We start from the raw sequence: 20,669 nt of genomic DNA on the forward strand, positions 1-20,669 counted from the left end.
CAGGATAACAACTACCATCCTTACACTAACCTTTCACAATGCATCAATTATTGCATGATCCTTAGCTGGCAGAGAGTCAGCACTGAAAGCAACACTTTCAGCACAATTTGAGAGAATTGTATCAGCTATTTATAAATAGCATATTTACAAAGTGTAAATAGACAGAGAACAACTGGTAGCTGAATTATAAGGCTGGAAGCCATGAAGAGGTTCTGCTGACATAAACCAAAAGACTGAATGCTATACAGAACCAAGATAAAGATTTATGGCCTTGCATACAATCAATTTCTCTTTTTCAAATTGTGTTTATTTAGTTTTGTGATACACCATGCTATGGTAACATATAATATGAGGTCATTTTTCAAAAAATATACAATGTATAACTTATCCAAGTAAAGATTACCCAATAAATTATCAGAGATATTCAATGGGATAAACATAAAAAACCCCCCAAAACTTGAAATATATATAACTGTGTTTGATTACCATTGGTTAAGTTTTGGAGTTATCTGGGTACATGTTCAAAGCATATAGCTGATTAAGCAGTGAATCTGTAGGAAAAAAAAACCAGCCATGCAGACCTGGCAGCCTGATTCCTCAACCTCCACCTAAGCATAGCAAATGTCAGCCCTAATGGGCTAATTCTCCTCCTCCTATCCTGAACCTCCCAAAATATATGTAGGCCCTGTCCCGGTCGGCTTTTGGGCATGTGGGTACATGGGAAGAGTCACCGACCAGACATGGCTCATGACTGCTGGGAGTCCCTCCACAGGGGTGAAAGAAGTTGTCTTTTGAGACCCTGACAGTTTTCATCTCTCTTGGGCTCTTCTGCTCTCCAGATACTCCAAATATGAACAAGCTGACACCCAACTTGTTCAAAAATAAAGATGCTAACTTTCATGCCAGCATGTGGGGGTCAAATGTGTGTGCATTCGTTGGCCCATGCCCAGGGATGCAGCAATTTTATAACATACACATGCATAGGTGTGCATGTTATAAAAAAGCTTGCCCGCACGCACATGTGCTCTCAGTTTTAAGTGGGTGCATGCCTGTGTGCACAAATCCTGCTTCTACCACGTAAAAAGGGGGATTTTAATCGGAATGTGCACCAACGCCATGGCCAGTTTTCCTAGTTTGTTCCCAGTTCACCCTGTTAAGAAATAGATCTCCCCCCCCCCCCCCCCCCCGGTTTAATAACTGTTAGCCTTGACTCCTGATTGATACATGTATCGGGCTTTTAAAATTCACCTTAAAGTCTTTACTGGTGTTGCTTAGCAGGTGACAAAACTATGTTCAAAACAGTACACAAAAGGAGGAAACTGGCTGGAGGTGAAGGAGGGAAGAGAGCGAGCTGAGATCGAGCTGTGGTCACTGCCCTTCCCCCTACCTGCTGCCTTTGGAGAGGGAGATCTCAACGTCATCACCCAGGGACAGCAGCCTTTAAAATTAACATGGCAGTGGCTGCATTTGGGGAGACCAGTGAACGTGAAGGAAGGAGGAGAGCCAGCTGAGACTGGGTGGAGGTGACTGTCCTTTCCTCTACCTGCTGACTTTGGAGAGGGAGATCTCAATGTTATCACCCGGTGACAGCAGTCTTTAAAATTAATGCAGAAGCAGCTGATTTGCAGAGACTGGTTGGAAGTGAAGGAGAGAGGAGAGCCAACTGAGATTGGGTGGTGGTGCTGCCCTTCCCCCTACCTGCTGCCTTTGGAGAGGGAGATCTCATCGTTATCACCCGGGGACAGAAGTCTTTAAAATCAACTTGGCAGTGGTATGCCACTGCTGGCACACGCCCCTTCTGCCTGATTTTGCTTCTGGAAGTTTTGGTCTTAGATGGGTATGAAAAGGAAGGGGAGAATATTTCCAATGCTATTTTCAGTCCCTACCATAAGCCCAATGTATCATTACGTAGTTCAGCAAGAAGGTACCAGTTTGGATAGGAACCAGGAGACTTCTATTTCATCTGTAGCCTCACTGAGTCCAAGTATGAATCTACTTCTGTCACAGCCTAACTTAGATACAGACACATACTCATCCATTTCTTCTAGTAGTCTTAGTGGCCTCTCAACTAATTTGGTGGCCAGCCTGATTTCCTTTCCTCCTGATTTGGGTAATAGAACCAAGGTTTCCCTGTCTAATGTTATTACAGGGAGAAAGATGTTAGTCACTCCTCCTCAAGTTAATTCAAGTATTAGGGTTCCTCTTCCAGCTGTTTTAGCAATACTTCAGGATATAGGAGAGATTCAGGAACTTGCAAGTGTTACTATGCTGGGCTTATGGAGGATGGTCTTTAAAGTGGAAAATATTTTAACTGCCATACGTTCAGCAATTGAATAATATAACTTTGGACAACAGAACAAAAATTCAGGAGCAAGATCAGTGGCTTATTGCTATGGATAATTCCATAGTAAAATTGAATTCTCGGATACCTGCTGTGTATGCAGTTGAAGCAGCACATGTTAAAGATAGTTTGAACCTTAGACAGATTCAGATAATAGAACATTCTAAGAGAAGGAAGAATCTGTGTTTTTTAATTTTTCCTGTGACCAGACTAATGTCGGCCTTGGAATAATTTAAAAACATATATCACAGATATTTTGCTTATTCCAATAGATACATTTCCAGCACTATCTAAGATATATTATATTCCTAAATGCAGAAGGGTTGTGGAATCTGGTGAGTGGGAGTTGGACTTACTCCAGGGGCAAAGTCCCTACCTATCAGGGTCATTTATCAAATAGCATTATGGCGCTTTCACATGCGTTAAGATGTTTCGCAAGCGAAAACGCCTTTAATGCATGCAATAGCACCATAACGGATGGTGCGATGCAAATCAGATAAAGAGGAGGAGTTAGGGGCGGGAGTGGGCTGGGTTCACCATTTTGTGAAGCCCTATCGCACGGCTTTAACACTGATTTTAGCTACACCTTTTCAGTAGTGTTAAGCTGTGTGATAGGTTGTGTTAAGGCTTTATCGCATGTTAGTAGTTTTGAAGCTCCCAGAGCACCAGTCTAGCTATTGAGGAAGAGAGAGAGAGCGAGAGCGAAAGAGACTACCCATAATGCCCTCACACTAGATAGGTATTTATATCTCTATGGGAGGCCCACCTACTAACTCGAGGTGAGGTTTAGGTATTAGTGTAGGGGTTAGGGGCCACTTTGCCACTTTGCAATGTTTCATCAAGCTAGGTTGAGAGAACACTGTACAAATCTCATCTTTGAGTGAGTTTCCTCACTCCGAAGGTCATCAAATCTTCACAAGACAGCACTGTTCTGTTCGTACGTCTCACTTTGAATGTCAAAGTGGCCCCTAACCCCCTACACTAATACCTAAAGCTCACCTCGAGTTACTAGGTGGACCTCCCATAGAGATATAAATACCTATCTAGTGTGAGGGCATTATGACTAGTCTCTCTCTCTCTCTTTCTCTCTCTCTCTTTCTCTCTCTCTCTCTCTCACATATGCTGTCTCCCATTCCCCCTCACAGACACACACATAGGGTCTAACTTTTATATGCTGTCTTATACACAGATTCATAGTCCCATATAAATATACATACTCTCTCATATGCAGGTTTCTGCTCCCACTTCCATACATATGTATACACATAGGGGCAGATTTTCAAAGGGGTATGCGTGTACCCCCCGAAAACCTGCCCCAAGTTCCCCCTGTGCGCGCCGAGCCTATGATGAATAGGCTCGGTAGGCATAACTTTTAAAACAAAGGTAGGTGGGGTTTAGATAGGGCTGGGGGGTGGGTTAGGTAGGGGAAGGTGGGGGAAGGTGGTGGAAGGAAAATTTCCTCTGAGGCCGCTCCGATTTCAGAGCAGCCTCAGAGGGAACGGAGGCAGGCTGCACGGCTTGGCGCGCGCGCAGGCTGCCGATTTTGGGCAGCCTTGCGCGCGCCAACCCCGGATTTTAAAGGATATCTATTAAAATCCGGCATACTTTTGTTTGCACCTGGTGCGCGAACAAAAGTACGCGCGGGCTACTTTTATAAAATCTACCCCATAGACTCTCACTCTCATATGCAGGTTACCACTCTCACACAAACACACAGGTTCCCACCACATATTCCCTCTCATACAGGTTATCACTTCCAAATGTTCTCTCTCTCACCACTCCCAAGCAGGCTCCCATTTACACACACATCCCCAGGCAGACTCTCATTCACAAAGATACACACACACACAGGCTACCATTCACACACACAAACAGAAAACATAGGCAGACTCGCCATCAGCAGCAAAAGGGTCAGCCTGTTCTGCTGCTGCTCTTCATGTGTCTGCCTGTGGTATTCAAAACTCATGGGGCTAGCACATCCTCTATGCTGATCTCATGATGCATGAGATCATCATAGAGTACTTATTGGCTGCACGTGTTTTGAATGACACGAGCCGGCACACGTGGTGGAGCAGGAGAAAGTGCACCTTCCAGCGAGGATTTATTTTTCTTCAACCACCGGCCTCATGGGCCTGCTCCTCTTTTTTGCCGCCAGTGGGCTGGGATTCACCGGCAACCTCATGAGCCTGCTTGGCTGCTGTTTGGCCATCTCCTCTTCTCAGCTGCTGGAGGATGGAATTCACTGGTGGCCTTGCAAGCCTGCTTGTCCACCGGGCCTCTTCTTCTTCTCAGTCACTGGAGGATGGGATCCACCAGCGGCCTCACAGGCCTGCTTCTCCGCCAGGCCTCCTCCTATTCTTGATCAGTGGAGGAAGGGATCCACCAGTGGCCTAGCAGGCCTGCTTAGCCACTGGGCCTCCTCTTCTCGGCTGCTGCTCCCCTTGATGTGCACACCCATTGTCCGCTGAAGCCCTGAGACAGGACCTCTCTTCTTGGGCCACTGGGCAATGCTGGTTAGGTGGGCCTGAGCCCAAAGTGGGTGAGCCATGCCCTACCCAGGCCCACCCGTGGCTATGCCATTGGCATGCTGTACTGTTTGGTTAAACTCCTGAGTTCAATACATTTTTCTTGCCTTTGGATAGTTCCAGACCACTGTGTTGTTGTGGGTGGAATGCAGCAGTTTAAATTTATTCTCCTCACTATTGGCAAATGCTGCAGGCAATGAAAAGGAAGGTCCTTCAGCATATTTTTGTACTCTCAGGATGGAATGAGAACTGATGAAGCAAGCTTTCTATGGCATTGCTGGTATGTTTAATGTGATGTGAGCACAGACTGCTCACATATGGTCGTTGAGTCTCCTGAAAAATGGCAGATGGCAGACTGGAACTGGATGCATTTTCACTCCCTGAATATGCAAGTGGTGTGTGATGCCAACTTGAAGATCCTCAATGTGGTTGTCAAATTCCCAGAGTGCTTACCATGATTTCTATTTTGTTTCACAACTGGCCATAATTTTGCCAAAAGAAAATATGGTGAGTGATGGTTGCTGAGTAAATATGGTTTATGGATAACTGATGTGTCTTTCTTATACTATTGTTTTGTGAAAAACCATACCTGGAAAACTGTATTCTGAACTCCTTATCCTAATCCCAGGAACAAGATATCCTAGACAGAGCAGTCTAGATCTAAAAACTCATTTTTCACCTGCATCCTGATAGTACTGGAAAATATACAATCAGGAATGAGATATGAGGATTCAATGAGGTGCACACAAAGACATGATCATTGACAGATCATTTGGCATCTTTATAAGCCATTTTCAATGCCTGGACCATACTAGGGGAGTACTGATGTACAACTGTAAACTGCTGCAAACTGTATAATACTGCAATGAAATATAGGTTACCTGCAGAAGCAGAAACCTCTGGTGAGAAAGATCCTTGTTGCCCTCCCAACTGAAGGAGCATAAACCACTGCTAGCAGGATCACGGTATGTAGACAGAAATTATTTCTCATGGAAATTTGTACATACTCTTTCTATGGATGGGAGTGGGAATGTGGGTAGATATTGGGGATAGGCCTGAAAGGCCTAGTTAAATTGGGGTGGGGGGGAGGGTGGCTTCCAAGGCCAGTGCTTAGAGGAGGGCTTGAACAGTGATATGCCTCCAAGATCAGAGTGGAGTGGGTTGTAGAATTCGTGAGATACCTCCAGGGAATTTGTTGTCGGATGCTGTGGTCAAAGTGGCTATGATAGTAAGGTTTGGACAAGTTTGTGGAGGAAAAATCCATAGAATAATATTAGCCTTTGGGATCTTCTGGGAACTCTTGACCCAGCCTGGCCACTACTGGAAACCGAATGTTGGGCTCAATTGACCTTGGTCTGACCCAGTGTAGCCCCTGTTAGTTTAAACTGCCCTGATTTTCAGTATCCGAGGGGTTTTAGTATTTTGGGGTCCTTCTTTGCTCTATTCCCCCGAGAGTGGGTTGAGTTCTGCTTGTGGCCTAACAGGTCTCACTCCTAATCTTCAGCCAGAAGTGGCCCTCCCCAGGCCTAATCTTTGGCCGCCAGCAGGATAGACTCTGCCAGTGGCTCGCCGAGCCTCTCCCTTAATCTTCGGCCATGAGAGGGATGGGCTCCCCTCATGGCCACAGTGGTCCTAATCTTTGGGCAAAAGCAGGATGGGTTCCATTCAGGCCTGTCTCCTAATCTTTGGCTATGAGCAGGATGGGTTGGCTTGTGGCCCTGCTGGGCATATCTTCGCTTGACAGCGGGATGGGTTCTACTCTTGTGGTCCCTTCTCAGTTGCTCTCCTCTGTCTTCAGCTGCCAGTCAGGGGGCTTATTGGCTATTTTTCCATCCCTTAATAGTTAGTGCTCTATGCAACTACCTAGTTCATCTAATGGATGCACTGGCCCTACAAATAGGGGGTTATAAAGGGGAAAAAGGTGTAGTTGGATTTCCCTGTGCAGCTTGGACCACATTGCCCTTACTTCTGAGCCTGGTTTACTGCACCATCTATTTGAGCATATTTTTACTGAACCACCAAGAGACTGATGCTCGGCTTCTAAACAGGAATCAGATAGCTCTCACATTTATCTTATCAGGTGGTTATACATGTATTTATGCTGTTCTGAAAAGACATGCCCAGACAGAAAACCAACCAATCCATGCACATTTCACATTTCCCTAACTTTTTTCAACTAATCCATTCCTAGCTGTGGAATTTAATTTACTTTAAAAAAAGATGTATTACTCACATTATCTTAAATTCCAAGCAACAAGTATAAAATAAAGATGAAATAAGACACAGTACACATTATTAAACATTAACAAACCAAATTGCAGAAAAATAAAACCACCTCAGACCACTGTTGCTGATTATTCAAGTGGGCCAATAAAACAATAAATGTCTCGGTAAACAGAACTGCCTTAAAATTCTTACAAAAATGTTTATAGTTAAATTCAGCCCTCAATGACTCAGGTAATGCATTCCACATTTTTGGTCCTGATTTGGCAAAAGTATGATTCCTGGTTTCGCATAAGTACGGTAAGTACTTTCAGGGAGGGAACTTTCAAAAGATTTTTTTCCCTGGGAGTGTCTTATTGTACAAGGATCATATATTTTCAGATGCGCACTAAAACTGAATGGTTCCTTTGAATAGAGAACCTTATGAATTATTGTGAGAAACTAAAACTTAATTCTCCACACCGCTGGGAGCTAATGCAATTTGGAGAGAATTGAAGAGCTGTGCTGTGGAATACCACAGAACTCCACAGCACAACCTCAAGCACCTACAGCTGTTATAAAATACAGTAGCAAGGCTTTTGGAAGAGGCCAAGTTCAGCAACAATGTAAAGACTATTCAGTATAAGCTCCATTGGCTTCCCTGACAGCAGGATGAAATGTAACATGCTCTGTATTTTATTCAAATGCCTGTACTAATGGCACCAGCATATTTATCACGTCTCCTACCTACATACACCCAAATGAGGGAACTTCGGTCCTCCCATCGGGCCCTTTTATCTGTCCCTTCACTAATTACAGCATGAGGCTTTGTGCATTAGGTTGATTCTCACCCAACTTATGGAATAATATCCCACAATATTTATGCAAGGAAACCTGTTACTCTTCCTTTCGAAAAAGAATCAAAACCTGGCCCTTCAACCAAGCTGTCCTATGAATTCTGCCTTTCACCCATCTTACTACTAAGTATCCTCTCTTAACTATGAAAACAGTTTTGTACTTTTATGTGCTGTGTTTGTTTATCTTATTGCTAGGTATCCTCCCATTACTATGAAAACAGTGTACACCGTGTATTGCTACCTATAAGTTTTGTATTGTTCAATTTCCAGTTTTATGTTATGTCCCTTCTTCCCCACTCCAACGTATATATTTTTATTGTAATCTGCCTTGCTCCTTTTCTAGGAAAAGCAGGATTATTTAATGGAAATAAATAAAAAATGCTAGAAAAATTAAACCCCTTACTCTTTAACGCTGAAGTACACGCTACTTCAAAGTGCAAAGTTAATGTAAACTTTACTTTGGATTTTTGAACAGAAGTAAAGTTTACCACATATTTTTTATTTACTTCACACTCACCACACTGTTCCCACTTAGCATTGATTTTTTTTTTTAACTATACTCATACGCATGTAATTAGTTTGCCACAAATGAAGTAAACCATTTTTAGTAGAGTAGTTAAAAAATCATTGCTTATTATTTAGCACAAATTTTTTATGCTATCTTATATCAGCTTATAGTAGAAAACTAGGCTACACAGCCCACAGACCTGCAGCAGAAGTTCTGCAATCACAATGAGAGACATTTATTTACAGGGATAAAAGTATAGTTTCCTATTTCTTTTTGCTTTGGAAAGCTAAAGTGTGCCATTGCTGTGTGTTGTTCTAGAAAACAGTTTCACTGACTTTCTATATCACTGGAAGGATTTATGCCTTCTTCTGGAATACTATACATAGCAATAGATAATGCAATAATAAGACCTGAAATTGAGAAGATACTGAAATGCAAAGTCACCAAGTATAGCTTTATGAAACCTCTATTTCTATATCACACAGGTTTTGGAGTTGCTGTGTTGTTTGAATCTTTGTTCCTTATTAAACATTTTATTCTGTTTAAAGTGTCCCTCTCTCATACACAACCCCTTTTTGCTTTTAATAGAAAAGGAAAAGGGGAACACATTAACTAGTGACCATTCAAATAGTGAGTGTTCTTTTGTTTGTTTCAAAATTACATGATTTTCCTATTACCCATCTGCAGTTTTACAAATGACTGGAAGGAGAATGCAGGGACTAGAATTGGCTTCACAACATTTTAGGGTAATTTCTCCCCAGAGTGTATTATACACTCCCTTTCTGGTGAGTTTTAGGTATACAGCTGGCAAGGAACAGAAAAAATAAACTGTTTTATTCAAATAGTCTTGTCTGGAGGTTAGATGGGCTCTCCTTTGCCATTTCATTTAAAGGCAAAAGGGGACCCATTCAGTGGAGAAGTGTCTGTAACCAAGAATAACAACAGCTGTTTGCCAAAGAGAAAAGTCAATCACAGAGGTTAAACTAGAGCATAACATGTTTAAATATTCCAACTGGTGAGAGTGAACACAAAGAGAAAATAATACATTTACCTGTTGGGCTGAAGGCCACTTGGTTGCCAGAATGTGGTCCTGCATCATAAGATAGCATCACAGCTACTTTTCGAACATCCCAAAGCTTCATTACCCCATAGGAATCACAGGACACAATGGTGTCACCCTGTCAAGCACAATAGGACCAAAGAAGAAGAAATCTAAATTATCTTTGCAAGAAGTGCAAATCTTAAGACACAAAGAATATTTAACACCCAACAGCATGCTAATTTCTTAATCAATAGCAGCCTTATAGCACTGTAGTGTAGTGGTTACAGAGACATTTTATGACATTCAGTCACATGCATTTGTATGTGAAGAGCGCTATTACATTCACTCTGCGTTAGACGCGCGTTGAATAGGTGCTAATCCCCTTATTGCATTAGGGGATTGATTAGCGCCTATTCTACCCGTGTCCAACTGCACGGGTAGAAGTGCGCTCGGTTCAGCGCACCATATTGCATCGGCCCCCTTGTGTGCTTAAGCAAATCACTTCCTCTGTTTTCTTTATTCCTTCATTTATCTTCTAATCTCATTATGAAAGGGACTTCTCTCTATTATTACTATTTATTGTATTTGATATAGCAGTTGAATACAAAAATCTAGACTGTTTACACAACTAGCTTACATGTACAATAAAACATAAAACTCCAAGCTCCATGGATGGTTCCATTATTACTCTCCCTAAGCATACTTTGCAGCTCTCACGAACTAACCTGATATTCAGTCACAAAGCACCCACATACTGTGTTTGAATATTAAGTTGTTATGCAGTCTTAAAAGGTATAAAATATGCAGCACATTAGCAGTATGCCAATTACAGATATATGTTTTTAAAACTCAAATGTAAGTTTATACTTTACAAACATACATTTGAAATGCCACATTTTTTAATGTGACTTGTTGCAAAAATATAGGTGTACTTTTCAAGGAGCTTAAAATCCTTCTGTGTAAAATAAAAAATTAAAAAAAAAATCCTTCTGTGTAGCTTTAGGCAATCTACTTCATATAACTCTAATGTTACATTTGCAGTCCCAAACTAAGCCTTTGAAAAATCTACCCTAGATGTACTTTGAAAATGTAAAAGAATTGTGTTAGAATTTAATTTCCTCAATATACAGGAGAAAAATACATTTTTGAATCAGGAAAAAATGAATGAATTCATTCCTTTTCTGTTTCAGATCACTTTCATCACTGAAACTAGATATGCACTGAAGAATAATTATGCACACCTGGGCCACCTTGTGCCAATGAATGCACCTAATTGCACCTAATTGCATTACAAAACAGGAAACTGATTGTCTTAGGGTGGCAATAAAAGAGATGAATAGAAAATAGATATAAAGACCCAAATCAAGATTTTTAACTGTTTAAATATATATTTTTTCACTGTGTTCAATTGTTTCAGTTTAAATAATGACCATTTTTTAATATCATTTAAATTAGTTAAAGAATGGTTAGTGCCAATTCTATACGTATTATACATTCAAACAACATTATATTGCTTCACTGAATTTATTATAAGTCTTAACACATGTGAAACCGCCCTTAACGCATATGATAGCAGCATAACATATGGTGCAATGCAAATCCAAAAAAGAGGAGGAGTTAGGGGCTGGGTTTATCATTTTGCAAACCCTACTGCTTGGCTTAAACACTGATTTTAGCTACACCTTTTTCAGTAGCATTAAGCCGTGCAATAGCTTGCATTAAGGCTTTATTGCATATTGTGATATGTTCTGAAATGCCTGTTTTAGTAGTTTTGAAGCCCCTGGAGCACCAGCCAACCTATTGAGAGAGAGAGAGAGACACTAGCCATAATGCCCCAAAACTAAATAGGTATTTATATATCTATGGGAGTCTCACCTAGTAATTCAAGGTGAGGTTTAGGTATTAGTGTAGGGGGTTAGGGGCCACTTTGACATTCAAAGTGAGACATACGAACAGAACAGTGCTTTCTTGTGAAGATTTGATGACCTTAGAGTGAGAAAACTCACTCAAAGATGAGATCTGTGCAATGTTCTCTCAACCTAGCTTGATGTTATCCAGGTAGAGAGTCCATCAAGCTAGGTTGAGAGAACATTGCACAAATATCATCTTTGAGTGAGTTTCCTCACTCCAAAGGTCATCAAATCTGAATCTGAATATCAGAGTTAACTGGTTAACTTATAGGTCAATCCAGTAACGAGTGGTAGGAAGAGCTGCGTTAGTGCCCGGCGCACCCGCGGTTGCCGCACGCACAGTCCAACTCACCTACCGCTCGATCCTGTATGTAAATAGCTTGCAAATGCAAGCTGCGTCTAAGAAGCGTCTGTGAAGCGTTAGGCCCGCGTAACCCATTTTGCTGTATAGAGCGCTATACAGCGCCTATACAGTAACCTGGGTGCGCGGGCCTAACGCTTCATGGACACGCTGGTATCTGTCATTTCAAATGTCATTTCAAATGACATTTGAAATGACAGGTACCAGGAAGTGGACGGTTCTCCGACACTCGGGATTGTCAGCCCTCTCTCCCCTCCTCCCGAAGCAAGGCGCGAAAGCAGCCTTGCTCTGGGAGGAGGGGAGAGAGGACTGGCAGTGTAAAGCGACGAAGCTATTTACTTTTTTTTGCAGCCCCCCTCTGGAGACTGACATCGGCGAAGACGACCGCGGCTCCCCTGCCTCCAGCTGCCCACGAAGATGGACGCACGAGCGAAAGCGGCCCCTGTGCGTGCAATTGGGCCGCTCAAGACGTGAAGTCACATGCCGTGACGCCAAACGTCGTGACGTCACGCCTTGAGCGGCCCAATTGCATGAACAGGGGCCGCTTTCGCCCATGCAGGCGTCCATCTTCACGGGCAGCTGGAGGCAGGGGAGCCGCGGTCGTCCTCGCCAATGTCCGTCTCCGGAGGGGGGCTGCAAAAAAAGTAAGTCGCTTCGTTGCTTTACACTGCCAGTCCTCTCTCCCCTCCTCCCGGAGCAAGGCTGTTTTTTGCACCTTGCTTCAGGAGGAGGGGAGAGATGATTGGCAATCCCGAGCATAGGACTGCCCGTCCTCTCTTCCCTCTCTCTCTTGCAACTTTTTTTTTCACTTTTTTGCTTTTATTCGCTTTTGTTGCTTCAGGAGGAGGGGAGAGGACTGGGGCTGCCCCGGAGACCAGCACCCATGGACGCGGCCAGGGCAGGTGAGCGGGGGCTGGGGGAAAGTTTGCCGCCTACCCTTACCCCTGCGTTAGAGGCAGGGGTAAGGGTAGGCGGTAAGTTAGCAGGTTAAACGCGCGGCAAAACGGCAGGGTAAAAAAGCGATAGTCGGTGCGCGTGTTACTGGATGGTAGGGAATAGCTAATTCGATCGTTTACATGTAATATACATGCCACGTGCAGAAGGGGTTACCTGGGGATTTAAGGACGCGGTAAGAGTAGGTTAAAGGGGATTGTGGATCGCAGGAAGGGCTAACGCGGCCGGAAAGTGAGTAGAAAGCGGGTTAGGAGCGGGGTAAACGCGGCCGCACTTTACTGGATTGACCTGTTAGCTAGCTAACTCAACTCCTCCAAGTTACACCCCTGGAATGTCTCTTACTTAGGCCTAGATTCATCATTCCCGTAGAATGATGAGCTTCTGCGGTAAAGGGGGTGGGGAGGCGAAAAAAGGTGTTGGGGGGCGCTAGTGTGCAGCCGTCCATATCACGGTGGTGCGGTTTCACCTGCTGCAGTGCGGCCGTGACACACATTATTGCCCTCATAGCACCACAATAAAAGGTGGTGTTATTTCCCGAGCAACTGCCAGCAATAATGTCCAAAACATTACCGCCAGCAGCGGTGCCATCACCCCATTTCCCTAAAACCCTCCGAAAATCCTCTCTAACTCCATCCCTTCCCATATGTTTAATTCTACCATCATGATAAGCCCATTATCGCTTGCATTAGGGCACACGATAATACGCTATCGCACCTTAGAAAATGACCCTATTTTCCAGTTAAATTCTAGTTCCCTAACATATTAGCTGGCTAGCATTTAGCCAAATAAGTGTCCAAATACTCATTTAGCTGGCTAACGTCTGAGTTAACTGGCTAAATGCTTTCAAATATGGACCGTTAAACAATTAGGGCCTGAGTTTCAAAAGCATTTACATGCTTAAAACTGGGTTTTATATGTATAACTGCACTTTACCCGTCTAAGTGGGCTTTTGAAAATTTCTACAATATGTCATTGAATTGTCAATATGTTTTACCCAAGTTAAGTGCACTTTACGCAAGCTTTTGAAAATTGCTATGATAATATGTTATATTTACATGTGTAACTCCTTTAAAATAAACCTGTTAATCACTTAGCATTGATTGCATTATTTTGGTTATACTATTCCCCTTTTAGGCTCAAACACCTGAAGTTAATATATACCAGGCAAGGTTAGAAAAGAAAAATGTAAACTAAGTCATCAAGGAAATTCTCCAAAGAAGAATTTTAAAAAATTAATTTATTCCCTTTATATTCTCCTTGAGCTATCCATTATACCTTTCTTGAGCTAAATGTAAGTAAGTAAATAAATAAATAAATAAATATTGTATTATACATTTATAAGGACACTTAAAAAATAAAGTGGCATCACATGAGAATGTTACTCTGTTTTGTAAATCATTAATCATTCACGTATGTGGTTTCTCTGACGTCTAAGATACTATTCTACGTGGCGTCTTTTCATTGGCCAAATAGCCCTTTAAAAATGGCGCTTAGGGGCTTCCTCTCTGGTTGAAGAAACATATTACCAGAGGACAGGGATAAACAATGCTGAACTGATGCAACCGTTAGTACTGTTTTTGGTGCAGATGGGTAAAAATAAATATAAATATTTTGTATACTATAGATGAAGTCACATAACTATTTATTTTCCATAGATGGCCCCATGAGGAAGGTGTTCAACCGAAACACAGACCATGTCGGGCAGCTTGTCAAAAATACCTCAAGGCACTGAGTCAAACTGTTTCTTCACGATAAAGCTAAGTAGCTGAAATTTTACAAGTAATGATGCAAAATTGCAAATATGATACACAGAAGAATGACTTTTGAAATATGTTAAAAGAAATGCAATAACTTCAATAATTGATTTTATTCACACAAAATGGTACATTGACATGAACGGCAAAGAAACTATTTGAATGACCAATGATTATACTAAGTGTGGTAGTAGAGAATGCTACATGCTATCCCGCACAAAATTGCACACAAAGGCTAAATGACTGTGCAAATGTTGCACCACTAAGAGCCTAGTGTGAGGTCATTTAAATAACAAAAATATTGTTTTGAGTTAATCACTTTGGAAAATAGAGGTACTTTAGTCTTCTATCATCACCTACTATTGTTATGACAATTATCTCGTCTGAAAATAGTGAGAAGTTTGAATATCACATGAGAATATACAGTTTGCTACACTGTGCCAGACCAAAGGTCCATCGATCCCAGAATCCTGACTCCTGACATTTGCCTATCCAATATGAAGTACCTGGCAGATCCCAATGAGTAAATTCATTAGTATTGCTCACTCCCAGGGATCAGTCAGGGCTTCACCAAGTTTTCCTGTCTAATAATTGTTTTGGGACTTTTCCTCCAGGAATTTGTCCAATTCTCTTTTAAACTCAGGTATGCTAGATGCTTTGACCAAATCCTCTACCAAAAAATTCCACAACTTGATTGTGTATTGAGTGTATTGAGGTACTGGAGACCGTACCTTCAAAAAGACAAAGACAAGATGGAGGCGGTACAGAGAAGGGCGACCAGAAAGGTGGAGGATCTTCATCGGATGACGTACGAGGAGAGATTGAAGAATCTAAATATGTACACCCTGGAGGAAAGGAGGAGCAGAGGTGATATGATACAGACTTTCAGATACTTGAAAGGTGTTAATGATCAAAAGACAACGACAAACCTTTTCCGAAGGAAAAAAATCAGCAGAACCAGGGGTCACGATTTGAAGCTCCAGGGAGGAAGATTCAGAACCAATGTCAGGAAGTATTTCTTCACGGAGAGGGTGGTGGATGCCTGGAATGCCCCTCCGGAGGATGTGGTGAAGACCAGAACTGTGAAGGACTTCAAAGGGGCGTGGGATAAACACTGTGGATCCATAAAGTCAAGAGGCTGCCAATGAAGAGTGGGTGACTCGCCAGAATGATGGCTACTGCCTGGAGTCAATACCCTTATTAAATAAACATACACAGGCTTACGGTGACTCCAACATCGCTCTAAGCTTCAACAGCAAGAGGAAATGTGGAAAAAAGGATTCACCCTCACAAAGAGGGGAGTAGCTGGCTTGTTACGGCGGTTACTACCCCAAATCAAATAAGCCTGATACTTCACTTTCGATGCATATACAGCAAAGTTCTCTGATTCAACGGCAGGGGAGAAGAAAAACTGATACTTCACACATCCAGCAGAGCTCTCTGCTTCAACGGCAGGGGAGAAGAAAAGAGGGTTCGCACTCACAAAGCGGGGAGTAGCTGGCTTGTTACAGCGGTTACTACCCCAAACCAAATGTGCCTGATACTTCACTTTCGATGCACATCCAGCATGGCTCTCTGCTTCAACGGCATGGGAGAAGACTTATACGTCACACATATCCAGCATAGCTCCCTGCTTCAACGGCAGGGGAGAAGAAAAACAACCAATAAGGGCTAATAACATAGTCTGGGTAAAACAAATAAGCATGGGTGCAGCTTGCTTATTGCGGCGGCTACTACCCCTAACGAATCAAGCTAGATATTTCACTTGGATGCAGCTCCATCACTGCTCTCTACATTAAAGGTGGGGGTGGAAGGGAAATAGAACCAAGAGCTAAGAGAAACAGATAAGTATGAGAGAAAATATGTGTGAAGCTTGCTGGGCAGACTAGATGGGCCATTTGGTCTTCTTCTGCCGTCATTTCTATGTTTCTATGTTTCTATGAGTGAAAAAATACTTTCTACAATTACTTTTAAATTTGCTATTTATTAGTTTCATGGAGTGCCCCTAGACTTAGGGCTGTTAGAAAGGGTATATAACTGTTCACTTTTAACCTATTCCACCTTACTCATGATTTAATAAATTTGTAATTGCATCATACCACATCTCAATCATCTTTTCTTTAAGCTGAAGAGCTCCACACTGTTCAGCCTTTTTTTTTTTTTTTTTTTTTTATAAGGGAGCCATTCCATCAGCTTTATAATTTTTGTTGTCCTTCTCTGTACATTTATTAATTCTGATATATCTTTTTGCAAGATAGGGGTGGAACCATTTGTCATGGTACATGTGGGCACCAACGACATAGGAAAATGTGGGAGAGAGGTTCTGGAAGCCAAATTTAGGATTTTAGGTAGGAAGCTGAAATCAAAAACCTCCAGGGTGGCATTCTCTGAAATGCTTCCTGTTCCATGTGCAGGTCCCCAGAGGCAGGCAGAGTTCCAGAGTTTCAATGGATGAGACGATGGTGCAGGGAAGAGGGATTCAGCTTTGTAAGGAACTGGGGAAACATTTGGGGAAAGGGGAGACTTTTCCGAAAGGATGGGCTCCACCTTAACCAGAGTGGAACCAAGCTGCTGGCACTAATTTTGAAAAAAGAGATAGAGCAGCTTTTAAACTAGAACAAGGGGGAAAGCAGACAGTCACTCAGCAGTGCATGGTTCAGAGAAATGTATCCTTGAAGGATACTAATGAAATAGGAGAGTTAGGGCATACCAACAGAGAGGTTCCATTTAAAGCAAACATAGTTCATGTGCCTATATGTAAAAAAATCACCAAAGCTAATGATTTCAAAATTATCCCTAACAACTGAAAAGCAGGCTGTTAATACAAACAAAAAACACACTTTGAAATGTCTCATGCCAATGCCAGAAGTCTAAGAAGTAAGATGGGAGAGTTAGAGTATATTGCAACAAATGATGAGATTGACATAATTGGCATCACAGAAACTTGGTGGAAGGAGGATAACCAATGGGACAGTGCTATATCAGGGTACAAATTATATCATAATGATAGGGAGGATCAACTTGGTGGGGGCACAGCACTTTATGTCTGGGAGGGTATAGAGTCCAACAGGATAAAGATCATACAAGAGACTAAATGCTCAGTAGAATCTATATGGGTAGAAACCCCATGTACGTTGAGTAAGAGTATAGTGATAGGAGTATACTACCGTCCACCTGGACAAAATGGTCACACAGATGAAATGCTAAGAGAAATCAAGGAAGCTAACCAATTTGGCAGTACAATAATAATGGGAGATTTCAATTACCCCAATATTGACTGGGTAAATGTAACATCAGGACTTGCTAGAGATATAAAGTTCATGGATGTAAAAAATGATTGCTTCAGGGAGCAATTGGTTCAGGAACCAACAAGAGAGGGAGCTATTTTAGATTTAATTCTTAGAGGAACACAGGATTTGGTGAGAGAGTTAACGGTCGTGGGGCCACTTGGCAACAGTGATCATAACATGATCAAATTTAAACTGATAACTGGAAGGGGGACAACAAGTAAATCTACAGCTCTAACACTAAACTTTCAAAAGGGAAACTTTGATAAATGAGGAAAATAGAAAAAAAACTGAAAGGTGCAACTGCAAAGGTTAAAAATGTTCAACAGGCATGGACATTGTTTAAAAATACAATCCTAGAGGCGCAATCCAGATGTATTCCACACATTAAGAAAGGTGAATAGAAGGCAAAATGATTACCATCATGGTTAAAAGGTGAGGTGAAAGAGTCTATTTTAGCCAAAAAACATCCTTCAAAAATTGGAAGAAGGATCCACCTAAAGAAAATAGGATAAAACATAAGCATTGCCAAGTTAAGTGAAAAACATTGATAAGACAGGTGAAGAGAAAATTTGAAATGAAGTTGGACACAGAGGCAAAAACACATAATAAAAGCTTTTTAAAATATATCGGAAGAAAGAAACCCATGAGGGAGTCGAGGTGTTAAAGGGGCTCTTAGGGAAGAAAAGGCCATTGCAGAAAGACTAAATTGATTCTTTGCTACCATGTTTACTAATGAGGATGTTAGGGAGATACCAGTTCCAGAGATGGTTTACAAGGGTGATGAGTCAGACGAACTAAACCAAATCACTGTGAACCTGGAAAATGTAGTAGGCCAGATTGACAAACTAAAGAGTAGCAAATCACCTGGACCGGATGGTATGCATCCTAGGGTATTGAAAGAACTAAAAAATGAAATTTCTGATCTATTAGTTAAAACTTGTAACCAATCATTAAAATCATCCATTGTACCCGAAGACTGGAGGGTGGCCAATGTAACCCCAATATCTAAAAATGGCTCCAGGGGCGATACGGGTAATAGATCAGTGAGCCTGATTTCAGTGCTGGGAAAAATAGTGGAAACTATTCTAAAGATCAAAATTGTAGGGCATATAGAAAGACATGGTTTAATGGAACACAGTCAACATGGATTTACCCAAGGGAAGTCTTGCCTAACAAATCTGCTTCATTTTTTTGAAGGGGTTAATAAACATGTGGATAAAGGTGAACTGGTAGATGTAGTGTATTTGGATTTTCAGAAGGCATTTGACAACCTCCCTCATGAGAGGCTTCTAAGAAAACTAAAAAGTCATGGGATAGGTGGCGAGGTCCTTTCGAGGATTACAAACTGGTTAAAAAATAGGAAACAGAGAGTAGGATTAAATGGTCAATTTTCTCAGTGGAAAAGGGTAAACAGTGGAGTGCCTCAGGGTTCTGTACTTGGACTGGTGCTTTTCAATATATATATATAAATGATTTGGAAAGGAATACGAAGAGTGAGGTTATCAAATTTGCGGTCGATACAAAATTATTCAGAGTCGTTAAATCACAAGCGGCTTGTGATACATTACAGGAGGACCTTGCAAGACTGGAAGACTGGGCATCCAAATGGCAGATGAAATTTAATGTGGACAAGTGCAAGGTGTTGAATATAATGAAAAATAACCCTTGCTGTAGCTACACGATGTTAGGTTCCATATTAGGAGCTACTACCCAAGAAAAAGATCTAGGCATCATAGTGGATAACACTTTAAAATTGTTGGCTCAGAGTGCTGCAGCAGTCAAAAAATCAAACAGAATGTTAGGAATTATTAGGAAGGGAATGGTTAATAATATGGAAAATGTCATAATGCCTCTGTATCACTCCATGGTGAGACCGCACCATGAATACTGTGTACAATTCTGGTTGCCGCATCTCAAAAAAGATATAGTTGCGATGGAGAAGGTACAGAGAAGGGCAACCAAAATGATAAAGGGGATGGAACAGCTCCCCTATGAGGAAAGGCTGAAGAGGTTAGGTCTGTTCGGCTTGGAGAAGAGATGGAGGGGGATATGATAGAGGTCTTTAAGATCATGAGAGGTCATGAACGAGTAGATGTGAATCAGTTATTTACACTTTCGGATATTAGAAGGACTAGGGGGCATTCCATTGAATTAGCAAGTAGCACATTTAAGACTAATTGGAGAAAATTCTTCTTCATTCAACGCACAATTAAACTCTGGAATTTGTTGCCAGAGCATGTGGTTAGTGCAGTTAGTGTAGCTGGGTTTAGAAAAGGTTTGGATAATTTCTTGGAGGAGAAGTCCATTAAGTGCTATTAATCAAGTTTACTTAGGGAATAGACACTGCTATTAATTGCATCAGTTCTCCAACATCTACTGATTCAAGGGAAACCTTGTTTGGTGGTATTTTTTGTACGGTGGCCAATTTTTAGTTATCGTTCTCATTCGCCCCGTGTATTACTCTTTATTATTCATGCTTTAATTATTCTTATTTTGTATTTTTATTCTTTTTTTCTTGTTTTCTCCTTTTACTTTTTACTTATAAAATCCCTTCTCCCTAACTTCTTGTCCGACTCACTTGTTTGTTCTTATTGTCATATACTTATCAAGGCTGCCACCCTTGTCTCTTCTCATGGGTTAGGATCTGCCTGCCCCACATTGGCCATGTTTCGGCACCATGTGCCTGCTTCTGGGACTGCGGGAGAGATATCTACTGTGTCCAATCGGGTTCACAATGTCGACATATTGTTTTGTACTGTACGTGTAAATGTGAGCGACGCCTTCCGTCGACACTGTGAACCCGATTGGACACAGTAGATTTCTCTCGCAGTCCCTGAAGCAGGCACATGGTGCCGAAACATGGCCAATGTGAGGCAGGCAGATCCAAACCCATGAGAAGAGACAAGGGCGGCAGCCTTGATAAGT

General features: G+C 41.8%; 1 protein-coding gene across 1 annotated transcript in view; it reads right to left on the reverse strand.

Moving 5' to 3' along the window:
• The window catches only part of SPAG16 (sperm associated antigen 16), a 1,286,809-nt gene that overhangs the window by 380,865 nt on the left and 885,275 nt on the right, over nucleotides 1-20,669 (reverse strand). Inside the window, exon 15 of the mRNA XM_029606125.1 lies at nucleotides 9,485-9,611. Coding sequence (XP_029461985.1) covers nucleotides 9,485-9,611 — 127 coding nt within the window. The remainder of the gene's footprint in view (nucleotides 1-9,484; nucleotides 9,612-20,669) is intronic.

This window comes from Rhinatrema bivittatum, chromosome 6 (assembly GCF_901001135.1).
Source record: "Rhinatrema bivittatum chromosome 6, aRhiBiv1.1, whole genome shotgun sequence".
Lineage (NCBI taxonomy): Eukaryota > Metazoa > Chordata > Amphibia > Gymnophiona > Rhinatrematidae > Rhinatrema > Rhinatrema bivittatum.